The sequence below is a fragment of the Scyliorhinus torazame genome, chromosome 7 (genome assembly GCF_047496885.1).
Source record: "Scyliorhinus torazame isolate Kashiwa2021f chromosome 7, sScyTor2.1, whole genome shotgun sequence".
Taxonomy (NCBI): Eukaryota; Metazoa; Chordata; class Chondrichthyes; order Carcharhiniformes; family Scyliorhinidae; genus Scyliorhinus; species Scyliorhinus torazame.
In genome coordinates this window covers 57,441,577-57,456,436 of record NC_092713.1, presented here as the reverse complement: position 1 = coordinate 57,456,436, position 14,860 = coordinate 57,441,577, and the positions used below count along the sequence as shown (strand labels likewise).

Below are 14,860 nucleotides of genomic sequence, written 5' to 3'. Positions count from 1 at the left end.
TACAAAAAAGCACGAAAAGACAAAACTCAGGAGAGGTTACGATAGTCCCCATCCCACAAAATATGACAGTGTATGGAAAGGCTCAGTAAACCAAGGTCCACCACACTAAGAAAACAAAAAGGGACGGTCAATAGAGAATTAAAGGTGCTATATTTAAATGTGCGCAGTGTACGGAACAAGGTAGATGAGCTTGTGGCCCAGATTGTGACTGGCAGGTATGATGTGGTAGGCATCACAGAGACATGATTGCAGGGGGTTCAGGACTGGCATTTAAACATCCAGGGATTCACAACCTATCGAAAAGACAGGGAGGTGGGCAGAGGGGGCGGGGTTGCCTTGTTAATTAGGAATGAAATTAAACCAATAGCACTAAATGACATAGGGTCAGATGATGTGGAGTCTGTGTGGGTAGAGTTGAGGAACCACAAAGGCAAAAAAACCATAATGGGAGTTATGTACAGGCCTCCTAACAGTGGTCAGGACCGGGGGCACAAAATGCACTACGAAATAGAAAGTGCATGTCAGAAAGGCAAGGTCACAGTGATCATGGGGGACTTCAATATGCAGGTGGATTGGGTAAATAATGCTGTCAGTGGACCCAAGGAAAGGGAATTCATTGAATGTTTACAGGAGGGCTTTTTGGAACAGCTTGTGATGGAGCCCACGAGGGAACAGGCCATTCTGGACTTAGTGTTATGTAATGAGCCAGACTTGATTAAAGATCTTAAAGTAAGGGAGCACTTAGGAGGCAGTGATCATAATATGGTAGAATTCAATCTCCAATTTGAAAGAAAGAAGGTAGAATCAGATGTAAAGGCGTTACAGTTAAATAAAGGTAACTACAGGGGCATGAGGGAGGAACTGACGAAAATTGACTGGGAGCAGAGCCTAGTGGGAAAGACAGTAGAACAGCAATGGCAGGAGTTTCTGGGAGTAATTGAGGACACAGTACAGAGGTTCATCCCAAAGAAAAGAAAGTTTATCAGAGGGGGGATTAGGCAGCCATGGCTGACAAAGGAAGTTAGGGAATGCATCAAAGCAAAAGAGAAAGCCTATAATGTGGCAAAGAGTAGTGGGAAGTCAGAAGATTGGGAAGGCTACAAAAACAAACAGAGGATAACAAAGAGAGAAATAAGGAGAGAGAGGATCAAATATGAAGGTAGGCTAGCCAGTAACATTAGGAATGATAGTAAAAGTTTCTTTAAATACATTAAAAACGGGAGGCAAAAGTTGACATTGGGCCGCTCCAAAATGACGCTGGTAATTTTGTGATGGGAGACAAGGAAATAGCTGAGGAACTAAATAAGTACTTTGCGTCAGGCTTCACAGTAGAAGACATGAGTAATATCCCAACAATTCCGGAGAGTCAGGGGGCAGAGTTGAATATGGTAGCCATCACAAAGGAGAAAGTCCTAGAGAAACTAAGAGGTCTAAAAATTGATAAATCTCCGGGCCCAGATGGACTACATCCTAGAGTTCTAAAGGAGATAGCTGAAGAAATAGTGGAGGCATTAGTTATGATCTTTCAAAAGTCACTGGAGTCAGGGAAAGTCCCAGAGGATTGGAAAATTGCTGTTGTAACCCCCCTGTTCAAGAAGGGAACAAGGAAAAAGATGGACAATTATAGGCCAATTAGCCTAACCTCGGTTGTTGGCAAGATTCTATAATCCATTGTTAAGGATGAGATTTCTAAATTCTTGGAAGTGCAGGGTTGGATTAGGACAAGTCAGCATGGATTTAGTGAGGGGAGGTCGTGCCTGACAAACCTGTTAGAGTTCTTTGAAGAGATAACAAATAGGTTAGACCAAGGAGAGCCAATGGATGTTATCTATCTTGACTTCCAAAAGGCCTTTGATAAGGTGCCTCACGGGAGACTGCTGAGTAAAATAAGGGCCCATGGTATTCGAGGCAAGGTACTAACATGGATTGACGATTGGCTGTCAGGCAGAAGGCAGAGAGTTGGGATAAAAGGTTCTTTTTCGGAATGGCAACCGGTGACGAGTGGTGTCCCGCAGGGTTCAGTGTTGGGGCCACAGCTGTTCTCTTTATATATTAACGATCTAGATGACGGGACTGGGGGCATTCTGGCTAAGTTTGCCGATGATACAAAGATAGGTGGAGGGGCAGGTAGTATTGAGGAGGTGGGGAGGCTGCAGAAAGATTTAGACAGTTTAGGAGAGTGGTCCAAGAAATGGCTGATGAAATTCAACGTGGGCAAGTGCGAGGTCTTGCACTTTGGAAAAAAGAATAGAGGCATGGACTATTTTCTAAACGGTGACAAAATTCATAATGCTGAAGTGCAAAGGGACTTGGGAGTCCTAGTCCAGGATTCTCTAAAGGTAAACTTGCAGGTTGAGTCCGTAATTAAGAAAGCAAATGCAATGTTGTCATTTATCTCAAGAGGCTTGGAATAAAAAAGCAGGGATGTACTTCTGAAGCTTTATAAAGCATTAGTTAGGCCCCATTTAGAATACTGTGAGCAATTTTGGGCCGCACACCTCAGGAAGGACATACTGGCACTGGAGCGGGTCCAGCGGAGATTCACACGGATGATCCCAGGAATGGTAGGCCTAACATACGATGAACGTCTGAGGATCCTGGGATTATATTCATTGGAGTTTAAGAGGTTGAGGGGAGATCTAATAGAAACTTACAAGATAATGAATGGCTTAGATAGGGTGGATGTAGGGAAGTTGTTTCCATTAGCCGGGGAGACTAGGACCCGGGGGCACAGCCTTAGAATAAAAGGGAGTCACTTTAGAACAGAGATGAGGAGAAATTTCTTCAGCCAGAGAGTGGTGGGTCTGTGGAATTCATTGCCACAGAGGGCGGTGGAGGCCGGGACGTTGAGTGTCTTTAAGACAGAAGTTGATAAATTCTTGATTTCTCGAGGAATTAAGGGCTATGGAGAGAGAGCGGGTAAATGGAGTTGAAATCAGCCATGATTGAATGGTGGAGTGGACTCGATGGGCCGAATGGCCTTACTTCCGCTCCTATGTCTTATGGTCTTATGGTCGAAGTAGTATTGCCGGTAGGGTATAGAAAGGACGTGTTGCGAGTTGCACATGAGGTACCAGTGGGAGGTCATTTAGGAATAAGGAAAACTCAAGCTAAAATCCAGAAACATTTTTATTGGCCTGGACTACATAAAAATGGAGTTAAATTTTGTCAATCATGTCACACATGTCAAGTGATAGGGAAACCTCAAGCAGTGATAAAACCAATGCCCTTAATACCCATTCCAGCATTTGAGGAACCTTTTACAAGGGTCGTAATTGATTGCGTAGGACCGCTTCCTAAAACAAAAAGTGGGAATCAATATCTTTTGACGATAATGGATGTGTCTACTAGGTTTCCAGAGGCCATTCCAGCACGTAATATTACAGCTAAAAAGATTGTGGAGGAGTTACTCAAATTCTTTACTAGATATGGACTATCCACAGAAATACAATAGGATCAAGGATCAAATTTTACCTCAATGTTATTCAAAGAAATTATGGATAGCTTAGGCATAAAACAATTTAAATCGACTGCATACCACCCAGACTTGCGGGGAGCGTTAGAAAGGTGGCATCAGACATTAAAAACAATGTTGAGGGCTTATTGTCACGATTATCCAGAGGATTGGGATAAAGGAATTCCATTCGTACGGTTTTCAATTAGGGATACACCTAATGAGTCAACAAAATTTAGTCCTTTTGAACTTATTTTTGGTCATGAGTTAAGAGGACCACTTAAATTGATTAAGGAAAAATTGGTGAGTCAGAAATCAGAACTTACATTATTGGATTACGTGTCAAATTTTAGGGAATGATTAAATAGAGCAGATGAATTGGCTAGACAACATGTAAAAGTTGCACAAAATGTGATGTAACGAGTGGTGGACAAGAAATCCAAAGTTCGTAGTTTTGCCAGTGGAGATAAAGTTTTAGTGTTGTTACCAGTGGTAGGTGAGCCTTTAAAAGCAAGGTTTTGTGGACCTTATCAGATTGAAAGGAAATTAAGTGAGGTGAATTATGTGGTAAAAACACCAGATAGGAGGAAAACTCACCAAGTGTGTCATGTGAATATGCTTAAAAGGTACTTTGAAAGGGAAGGAGCGAAAAAGGAGGTTTTAATGATTCTAACTCAAAGTGACGAACCAAATCCAGATGACTGTGAATTTGACACACCTCAAATTAAATTGGAAAACGAGGATGTTCTTAAAAATTGGGATAAATTGTTGAGTTACCTTCCAGAGGAAAAACGGACTGACCTGAAAGAGTTATGGATATCACATGGGCAAGTTTGTGGAGATAAATTGGGAAGTACTAAAATGGCAATACATGATGTAAATGTGGGAAAGGCTGTTCCGATCAAACAACATCCATACAGACTTAACCCTTTAAAATTGGCACAGGTTAACAAAGAGATTGAGAGTATGCTTAGAAATGGCGTAATTGAAGTGGGTTGCAGCCAATGGAGCTCACCCATAGTGATAGTACCAAAACCAGACGTACCCAACGGATGCGTGTGGACTATAGAACGGTTAATGCAGTTACAAGAACAGACTCTTATCCTATCCCACGTTTGCAGGATTGCATTGAGAAAGTGGGTCAATCAGCTTTTATTTCCAAACTGGATTTACTTAAAGGTTATTGGCAGGTACCTTTATCTGAAGGGGCAAAGGAGATTTCAGCTTTTGTGACTCCAGATGGTATATACCAATTCAAAGTTATGCCATTTGGCATGAAAAACGCCCCAGCCACATTTCAACGGTTAACTAACAAAGTTGTTTCAGGATTACCCAATTGTGAAGTATACATCGACGATCTGGTCATTTTCAGCCAGACATGGACAGAACATTTGAAACATCTGATGGAGTTTTTTGATCGACTTCAGGAGGCGGGTTTGGTGATAAACCTAGCCAAAAGTGAATTTGGAAAAGCCCAAGTCACTTTTCTTGAGGAGTTTCCGATAACCTCAAGACGAAGGGAAATAATGCGATTTCTTGGCATGAGTGGATTTGTTCGAACATTGGTGAAAAATGTTTACAGCGTGGTTGCCCCACTGACAGACTTGCTCAAGAAGCGTAACAAATTCCAGTGGGCAGCGGACTTTCAACAGGCATTTGACGGCCTGAAAGCTGTGTTAACCAATGCTCGTGTTGGAGAATTACAAGGGACTTTGTGATCAGATTGAACTAAAGTATCTGACTTTAAAGAGAAATGGACGGATCGTGCAGAGACCTTCTTGTTCAAAGAGACTGTCAATTGAGAAAGATTTCAGTTGGAAGAAGAACAGGAAAAAAATGGACTATATTATTATACCTGTTTGCGTGTGTTGTTTTTTGAAACGAAAAAGTATATTTACTGTGTGCATTTTTTAAAGGACAGTGAAAAGGTGAAAAATGAAATCATCTTGAAGTTGAATGTTTTTTTTTTCTTGGGGGGAGGTGTCATGTGAGAGTACCTTTAAGAAATGTGTGTTTAAGAAATGTACCTTTAAGAAATGGGTGTTTATTATTGATGTCAGAGTGTGGGAGGAGCTGGGCTGTCTGTCAGCTTTTTATTTTCGTTTTAGTCTGTTTGCTTCAGGGTGTGTTTTAGTTTCGTTTTCAGTGTTGGAGCTGAAGCCAGGCAGAGCAGGTGTACTGTTGATCTCTCTGCCATGAAAAGACTATCTCTTGATCATTTGGTGAATTCAGAATTATAAATGTTCTCAGAAGTGAATGTAAACCTAATGTGCTTCTGTTAAAAGGTGTTTCTTTTGTTTTCTGGATGTTGTTTGGGAAGTTATTAAGGGTTACTTAGTGTTGTATTCTTTGGGGGTTGTATTTGAATTAATGGTTGCTAAGATGTTCACTGTATGTTTTAAAAATGTTAACTTGAGTTCATAGAATGAACATTGTTTTGCTTTCAAAAATACTTTTCCATTTCTGCTGTACCACACCTGTATAGTGGGCCGTGTGCTCTCCATACCACAATCTAGTAAACGTTGTGGGTCAGGTGAACTCTATGATACACTTTGGGGTTCTCTAAACCCTGGCCCATAACAGTAGGAATCGATATTTGTCCATCAGCAAACAGAGAGAAAGATTCAAGGAACAGTTGCTAAATGTCAGCGTTGTTTCTCAAGCTGGCTCACCATTTTTATTTAATTTGTAGGAAATTTGCCTTCTTTGATGAAGAGGGTGGTGATGGGGGGGGGGGGGCACGTAGTGGGGTGCAGGTCTGAGGAAGGGAAGAAACTTCTTCCACTCACTTTGCATAAGGAAAATCATTAGCCTGTTTATGAAGAACTAGTGACAAATTTGTTTATAATTAAATTCAAGTGGCCACAGAGAGAATCTTCCCCACATTGGATAATTATTGCACCCCAACTGTTCTAGCTGCAAGGATTTAAAAAATGTGAATAGTAGCTTTGTTGGAGGACATATTAAAAACTTGAGACTTTCCCAGTAGAATATAAAGGGTTAATGGAAGTTAGTTTCTAATTTGATTTAAATGTTTTCTTTTTCTCATCAGAGTCTCGCATCAGAAAAGGCCAAAATGTACAGACCGACAGTGGGAGGAAATTTGTTTTCCCTCCCAAATTATAGAGACAAAGACAGGCATCAAAGAAGTTTCATATTTATTAATCTTCTTGCCGACAAGAATATTTCAGTGTAAGTTTCTTGCTGATAATTAAAGGATTCAGTCTGCATTAGCACACAAAAGAAAAAGAAATTCTTGCTGCAAATGAACATAAACAGCTGCTGTGGAGCAATGTGAACCAGCAGTCTGGACACTTATTTCAAAATTATAGAACGCTGCAAAGATATGAGACATCAAAGTAAGAAGTTCTGTCTTTTCCCTTTAAAAACATAGAATCTGTAGAATCCCTACAGTGCAGAAGGAGGCCATTTGGCCTATCAAGTCTGCTCCGACCCTCTGAAAGAGCGCCCTACCTAGGCCCAACCCCCACACCTTTGTGATGCAGAACTATTCGATTCATCGTGTCAATGCCAGCCGTCATCTTCAAATTTATCAACCTGTGCATTTATTATGTTGACGCATAACTGTGCAAATGATGTCCTAATTTGCACCAATACTTGGATTTTTAAAAAGTGGAGACTCAGTTGGACACGCTGATCTTTCATCTCTAGGATCCAGGTTGTAAGCCAATGTGAATCAATGGTGGACAGATCACTTCTCTCTGCCGGATAAACGGGTCTTGAGTGTTTAAAGCTGACCAGAGACAGGTCTTCTTATGTGTTCACCCACAGCATGCACAAATTGGACTGGGGGTGGAGAGTGGGGGGCTGTCAAGAGCGAGGAACCTCATTAGAGTTTTGATGAAAATAAATGAATGTTACAGACAGAGCAAGTTTCTGGATCAGTGGTTTATTCATGACAGATGGTTAAAGCATAGAATACCTGAATCACTAATCATAATTACATGGCCTCCTTATGTGGGTAAAACACGTTTAATTTAGTAGGAAAATCAGAACAATATGTCAACCTAGCAAAAGTCAATCTGCCTAACAACTCCAACCCCTATCATCAATCTCCTAAAGGTGACATACAACCATGGATCACACCTCTGAAATGGTTATGGTACAGGAAACCTATCACTGCACCTCAAATATCAAGCAAGCTTCAGGATATCATTATTCACCATCAATGTACGTCCATTGGCCCAACAGGTCAGATATTGTTCTATTCTGCATGGTACTTGATTATCTGCATCTAGGTTAATAATATGATTTGAAGAGTGTAAACAAAGTTTTTTTCCAATTAAGGGGCAATATAGCGTGGCCAATCCACTTACCCTGCACATCTTTGGGTTGTGGGGGTGAGACCCATGCAGACATGGAGAGAATGTAAAAACTCCACAAGGGCAGTGACCCGGGGCTGGGATCGAACTTGGGTCATCGGCACCATGAAGCAGCAGTGCTAAACATGCCTCATGAGTGCAAACAAACATGCCTTATCTTATTATTTGTTCCCTCCACTCCTGAAGGTTGTGACACGAATGCCAGGGTTGAATGCATTATTGCAGAATTTTGCAGTTTCCTTCCAGCTTTGGTCACAAGTTTTAAAAGGCTAGTACTCCTTTATTCTCAGCAGAGTCAGCTTTTCTTCTCCAAAATAAAAAAGCTTTTACAACTCCCATAAAACTCAACATCGAGGCACTTGAGAATTTGCAAGAACCTTTCAGCTAATCTGGTCATGCGCCCACGTTAACAGAGGGTGGTGATTTGTGTCCCTTCTCATACATCACACAACACTATTCGAGCAGAACACCAAACCAGTCTCTTTCGCCATTCTTACAGGATGTTGCCAAACCTACATGAGAAAACAATCATGTGAATACTCTACCTGCCTTCCTTTTGAGCTTTCTTTTGAATATTTAAAAGCAGAAGCTGAATCTCTTGCCGAAGCATGTCCTTGATGGCAGGAGCCTCTGGTAGGACTGCATGTGACACTTGTGATCGAGAGACGGTCAGTCTGGTTGCTCTCGTCAATCGCCATATTTCCAATAAAGTGGTCACCTAAAATGAAAACCGATGTTAAAAGCTAAAAACAAATAAAGGCATTCATTGCAGTAATTAAATAGAGAATAATAATAAGCCAAGACAATGGCATATCAACACATAATCTGAGGTATGCTTCCAGTTCGTAACATATCAAAGAGTCACACGGCACCATAAGTCAGAGGAATTTAGAGGGGCAGCAGTTTTTTTTTTAAAGCATGATCTGATTTGTATACAGTAAGACTCAGACCAGGGAACATTATTCTGTGAGGTAGATCATTCTGTTGATTTATTCTATTGTTGAAGTTTGATGTTGGAGCAATGACACATTCAGTAGATTTCCGTGATCACATGGATGAACCAAAATGGTATTGCATTTTGTTGTAAATTGTAATGTCATCCAACGGTAACATATAAATCAACATGATTAGCAATCATCAACCAAGCCCAAAACAAGGTCAAGTTATGAAACTGTTCATACACAGCCAACTGTTACATACACTGGCAAACCTTCCAACCATTTGCTCACAGCAAATTATGTTGTTTTATATGCAAAGGAACATGATACCATGCAATAAATTACTTTGCCGCTGAAGAAAACTATATTCCTTTCAGAAAACTCTGCTAAGCAAAGTTTAATTGTTGGATCAGAGAGTCAACTAGATTAAATAATAAGTTTCTGATTGCCAATCACAAGCACTTAGCATTAAATAACTGGCTTTGTTCCTCTTATTTAAAGCATAATGAGTCTAGTTATTCTGGCTACTGTGCCAGTAAGATACAGTGGTTCCCAACATTTATATGCCATAGCACACCTCTATACTACAAACAAATTTTGAGGTGCACCTCCTATTTTCTCTTCTTCTGTTACTGGGAATTAAATTTTTAATTTCTCATTGTCCTCTCTCGTGTTTTTGTTAACCTCTCCCTGTCTCTCTCACTTCTCCTGGGGTTTGTATGCTCTTTTTGAGTTTTTGCTTTTTGTGCAGGCGCGATGGGACCTTTGTCTTAAACTCCAATTGGTCATGCGCATGGGCCTGACCAACATAAAAAATCTAAACCCTACGACTCCTTCCCAGCTGGTGCACGCGCAGGAGGCCCAGGATTTGTCGGGTCTTGGAGATGCCAACCACAGAGCTGAATATGAGAGTTAGTTTTTGTTCAATGACATGAATTCGGAATCATTTTGAACCTTTTTTACGGCACACTGATTGGAAACCACCGAGAGAGGATGTAGGCATCTGAGAGCCCTCCAACTCAATTGTACAAAGGCAACATGGGGTGAGTGTAGGGGGTCCACCTTCACAAATCATTAAAAGTGTCCATACAAGTTCGAAAGGCCATGAATAGTCCAAATGAAACACTCAAGGTTAATTTCCAGAAGAACAAAATTGGAAGCTGGGAATTTGTGTTAAACTTGCATGGAACCTTGGTTGGGCCACCCACAAAGAGTACTGTGAACAGTTCTGGTCACTATAATGTACGAAGCCCTGGCAAATGTACAGAAGTTATTTACAAGGATGATAACAAAGCTGAGAGATTACCAAAGAATCACAGCATTGTTACGGCGCAGAACGAGGTCATTTGGCACATTTCCAAGCGAACATCACATGCCATTCCCCATACCCCTGCACATTGTTTCTATTCAAGTAATCACCTAATGTCCTCTTGAATGCCTCGATTGAACCTACCTCTACCACAATTCCAGGCAGTGCACTCTAGACCCGAACCACTCGATGTGTGAAACCAATCAGGAAAAGCTAGGGCTCTCTAGAAATGGGAAGGCTAATGGGTGACTGTGTACAGGGCTTCAAAACGATGAAAGGATTTGATAGGATAGATGTACAGAAGATGCTTCTATTAGTGGCATTCCAACTCAGACTGTTTGATCATTTCCACCTAAATTCAGCATTTTTAAAAAACCTTTTGAAAAGATCCTTATTTGTCTATCATACAAGGTGAGGTAGTAGCTAGTAACACAGATTTACACTTGTGAGTTTGCAGCTGCTTATTCTAGATATGATTCCATGTTGATTGCCAGAAGTGCTGCTGTGGATAATCAGGCAGAAACCTAATTGTTAATACACAAGGGAATGGTGAGCTTGAGGCCATCAGTATATTTTAGTTTTGTAGAGAACACTCGATTGCACCTGTTCTGTTAACATGGACCTGAATTTCACACGTCAGGCGTGCGAGGTCAGCTGGGCCAGAAGTAGCCACAATTTCCGCATCCACCTGTAAACTTTGAAACAATGCAATTTCACGCTGGCCGGCCAGTGTGAAACACAGGCCCCACCCTGGAGAAGGCAGCCGACAGGGGCGGGAGTGTTGTGGGTGGCAGGTCAAATGGAGACCTGGTTTCCAACTCGGCTGAGGCAGCACCCTGAAGACTGACAGGATTTCCAGAGATGGCGCAGGGAGTTGTGTTGCCCAAATATAAGCTACAGGTATGGCACCAGCACCCACTTGACATGCCAGATGGGAGGGCAATGCGGGTTGGTACTTTGCCCCCGCTTCTCAGATGAGAGACTATGCCCTCTATTGGAGGCAGTGAGTGCCACCCTGATGCCGCGGGATGAGAAGAGGAGGCCATCCTACCAAACAAAGTCGGCCTGGGCAGAGATGGCAGCCCAGGTCAGTTGGTATTACGTGGTGTGATGCACCTGGATTCAGTGCCAAAAAAGGTTTAATGATCTTCCGCACTTGGCAAGGGGGAGTACCGATTTGGCATGATACTGTACAGAGAAGTATTGAAGGATGACTATCCTTCATGGCATGCCAAGGTACAAGATTCAGAGTAACAGAAGGCACATATACCGCTGACGCTGGGAGATCAGACTGGTAACCCAGGCTGTATATAAGAGTCAGGTGTGCAAATACGATGAGCACTTCAACCTCATCGCTGGGTTTTAGTTCATCGGCTGAGATGTTATTGCACTGTGGGGGAAGTCACAGCACATTCACATTAGTAGCTGGCGGAGGAAGAGAGGTACTTGGGCATCAGCTGTTGGTGGACAGCTGGAGACTAGGACTAAGCTGAATCTGAGGCAGATGATGAGGCTCTGGAGTCATTGATCAGGTGACAGATGCTGAATGCCCAGCGAGAAGATCTGGTGGAGCTCCTTCAGGGCCTGCGCACCATGGTCTTTGTCATGGAGGCATCCATGAGCAGTTTGAGCACTGTATTCATCCTGACCACCGAGTGCGCAGTCTCGTCCATTGAGAGAGTGGCAACACTTATGGAGAGGCAGCTCCAGAAGCAGAATGCAGAGTTCCTGGAATTGTTCTCCAACCTGCAACCCCATACACTAGCAGGGACCTCAAGAGGTCACTGCCAGGGTGAGAGATGGATGAGACACTTAGCCTCTCTGCTAGATGCCCATCTATCAGTGGTGAGCAGGGAGATGCAGATTTGCCTCATGCTGGCCGACAAGCTGACTATTGTCTCTATGGAATCTTCCGAACGAGGGCAGGAGCTCCTCCGCCCCTCTGGCAGTTACCATGGCCCTAGAAATAGTGGATGCATTGGTGGTCAGCTTCTAACATTCTATGGACTCTGGAACAGTTCCTACAGATCAGAGGGTCACTAATGTAACCCCACTATCTAAAAAGGGAGGTAAAGAGAAAACAGGGAATTATAGACCAGTCAAGCCCAACATCTGTAGTGGGGAAAATGCTAGAGTCCATTACAAAAGATTTAATAGCAAAGCAACATTGTGGGCCGGATTCTCCGTTCCTGAGACTAAGGGCGCAATTCTCTAGTCACGTTCCGCTCAAGTGAGAGCACAACCAGGCCAGAGAATCCTGGGAGAGCCCTCCAGCTGGTCTCCCGACAGCCTCCGCGCCGCACAGCATTTACCCAAGTCTCGCGAGACGTCGGCATCGGAACTCTGCCCAAACGGGGGCAGAACCAAATGATGCTCACAGAAGAAGGTGGTAAACCTAATTAAGACCTGCCTTCCCGGTATCAACGGGCCTCCCTTGATTCTCCAGCCCCACAGGGAGGCTGCACTGGTTCACTCAAACGTGGACCAGGCAGAACTGCACCCGGGGGTCTTTCTGGGTGGTCAGGTTAAATGCCGGGTGGCTCCCTGGCCCTCCCCCTGACGTGGGTACCATGGCACTGGCCAGCTAGCATACTGGCACTGCCACCCTGGCACTGCAAAGATGCCCAAATGGCACTGTCAAGGTGGCTGGAGCACTGTCAGGGTGCCAGTGCAAGGGTGCCCTAGTACCAGGGTGGCACTGCCAAGGGCTACGGGGCAAGGGGGGGGCCCATGCCCATGAAATGAGGATAAGGGGGAGGTCTGAAGGATGGGGGTGTTCAGGGAAGATAAGTAGAGGCCTCCAGGTGGTTGGGGGAGGTGATGGGTGGAAAGGAGTGCTGGGGGGGGGGGGGGGGGGGGCAGAAGGGTGGGGGCCACCATGGACCCTATAGCGGTGTGTCCTCACTAGGGGGGGGATGGGGTAATGTCCATGTGTGTGGGGTGTGACATTGGTCAATGGTGGGGGTACTGGGAAGTTGTGGGGAATCTCTCCCCCCCCCCCCACAACCAGAGTGGCAATCATGCGTCTCGTCTTGCAGAAGGTGCTGGTGATGCCGCAGGCTCTTCTGGTGACCCCCGACCCAATCACAAAGACAACCACAAGTGGAGAACAGCGACAATGAGGACAGAGACATGGTACCAAGGCTGTCCCCTGGTCACACCCCCCACTTCAGCCAGGTCAGTCTGCATGTCCTACCTCCTCTCTCTTCCTCATCAGCCACGGCACCTGTTTCCCAATTTTTAAAATCACAAGTGAACCTTGTGGTCGGGAATTCCCCTCAGCAGAGGTGGAGGATCGCAGCGGCAACGGAGAATTACCGGGTCAGGCCCGCTAATGATATGCGAACGGCGCTTACTGTACGTGCGGAGCGGAATGCATTGCCTTCGCTGTCGAGGCCTTGGAGAAATGCGATCTGGCATGAACCTGGTGCCCGCCACGATTTTGGCATCAAGACCGATTCTCTGTTCAATCGCCTTTCCCAATTTCAGCGTCGGCCGATGGAGAATCCCCCCCCCATATGTTTTGAATTTGGTAACTCATTTGCTGGTGGAGGCAGATTTTTACAAATAAAGGGGAAGATAGGGTGATCTTGTGAGAAAAGGGATGCAATGATTTACTTTTCTTTTGGAAAAACATCAAACTCAACAATTCACTGCAGAAAGGAAAACAGGCAGTGCAGATCAAAATGTAACATTAGAGCACTTCAGGAAAGCCCCGGACAAATTATACTCTGTGAATGAAACTATAAAGAACATAACTTGGCATGTATTTTGTCTTAAATCAACAAGAAACTTTGTGACAACCACGGAAGGAGCAGAACTCTATTTTCCCACTCTTTCCCTCCTATCAATACCACTTCACGTTCTCTCCTTTATCTCTCTCACCTCCCTCCTCTACCCACCCCAAACCCCCCACTCAGCCTCCACACACGCTCCTCTTCTACCTTTCCCTGCAAAACTAATGTGTGTGAAAAAATACATTGATCTCATACAAAACCTTTCATTCAATAACTCCTATTAGTTGTAGTATAGACATAAATATGTCTCCGTCAATCTAACAATTACAGAGGTGGTCAGAACATGTGTGTCGATACTTTTCCGATCCTTCCAAATTATATACCAGACAGCAGTTTTTTAAAAAGTACTTTGTTGAGGATTTAAACCAATAAAATATATTTGGAGGAAAACTTATTTCTTGCGACTTTGATTCAAGTTCAACCCAGACAAAAACAACTCAGTTTAAAAAGATCGGAATGGTAAAAGACTGGGCCAACTACAAGTAAAATTCCAGAAAGAGAAATCTAATGAAGTGTCCAACAGGAATAGAAAGACAGTCGGAAAAAACCTTACATCCATCCCAAGGAAGGATGTTTACTCAAACTTTACAGATCATCAGAGCATTCCGGATACATCAAGAGAACAGCTCCCAGTTTCAAATTATACTTCTAATGCTCAAAAAGACCATAAAACGTTCACTGACATCCAGATTGTACTCTACTTACACGAGAATATCTGTAACTTAGAACATTTTGGCAAAAATACATTTTTAAGACATCATAACCGGGACACTTTATGCTCGGCTTTAAGTTCACTTCAGACATTTCAAACTCTCTATTTAAAATAGGAACAGAATAACAAACAGGGTAGGCCTTTCAGCAGCTCACCCTGAGGTCTCTATTCAATTACATTACTGCTTATGTGCCATTGTTTCCTATTTCTTGATATCCTTATCAAACTAAAAGCCAACTTTCTCTTTTTTTTGCTTCGCGTTTCCTTTTTAAATACTGACCTGGTGCATTTTTTTTCCAATTAGTAT

At 43.3% G+C, this 14,860-nt stretch overlaps 1 protein-coding gene across 6 annotated transcripts in view; it reads right to left on the bottom strand.

Moving 5' to 3' along the window:
• Window positions 1–14,860, bottom strand: part of ccdc24 (coiled-coil domain containing 24) — a 221,263-nt gene that overhangs the window by 161,391 nt on the left and 45,012 nt on the right. For 5 of the 6 annotated variants that reach the window (XM_072510750.1, XM_072510752.1, XM_072510749.1 and 2 more), the window contains exon 3: window positions 8,343–8,515. In XM_072510750.1, coding sequence (XP_072366851.1) covers window positions 8,343–8,515 — 173 coding nt within the window. The remainder of the gene's footprint in view (window positions 1–8,342; window positions 8,516–14,860) is intronic. The other variant, XM_072510751.1, reaches the window with a different exon arrangement.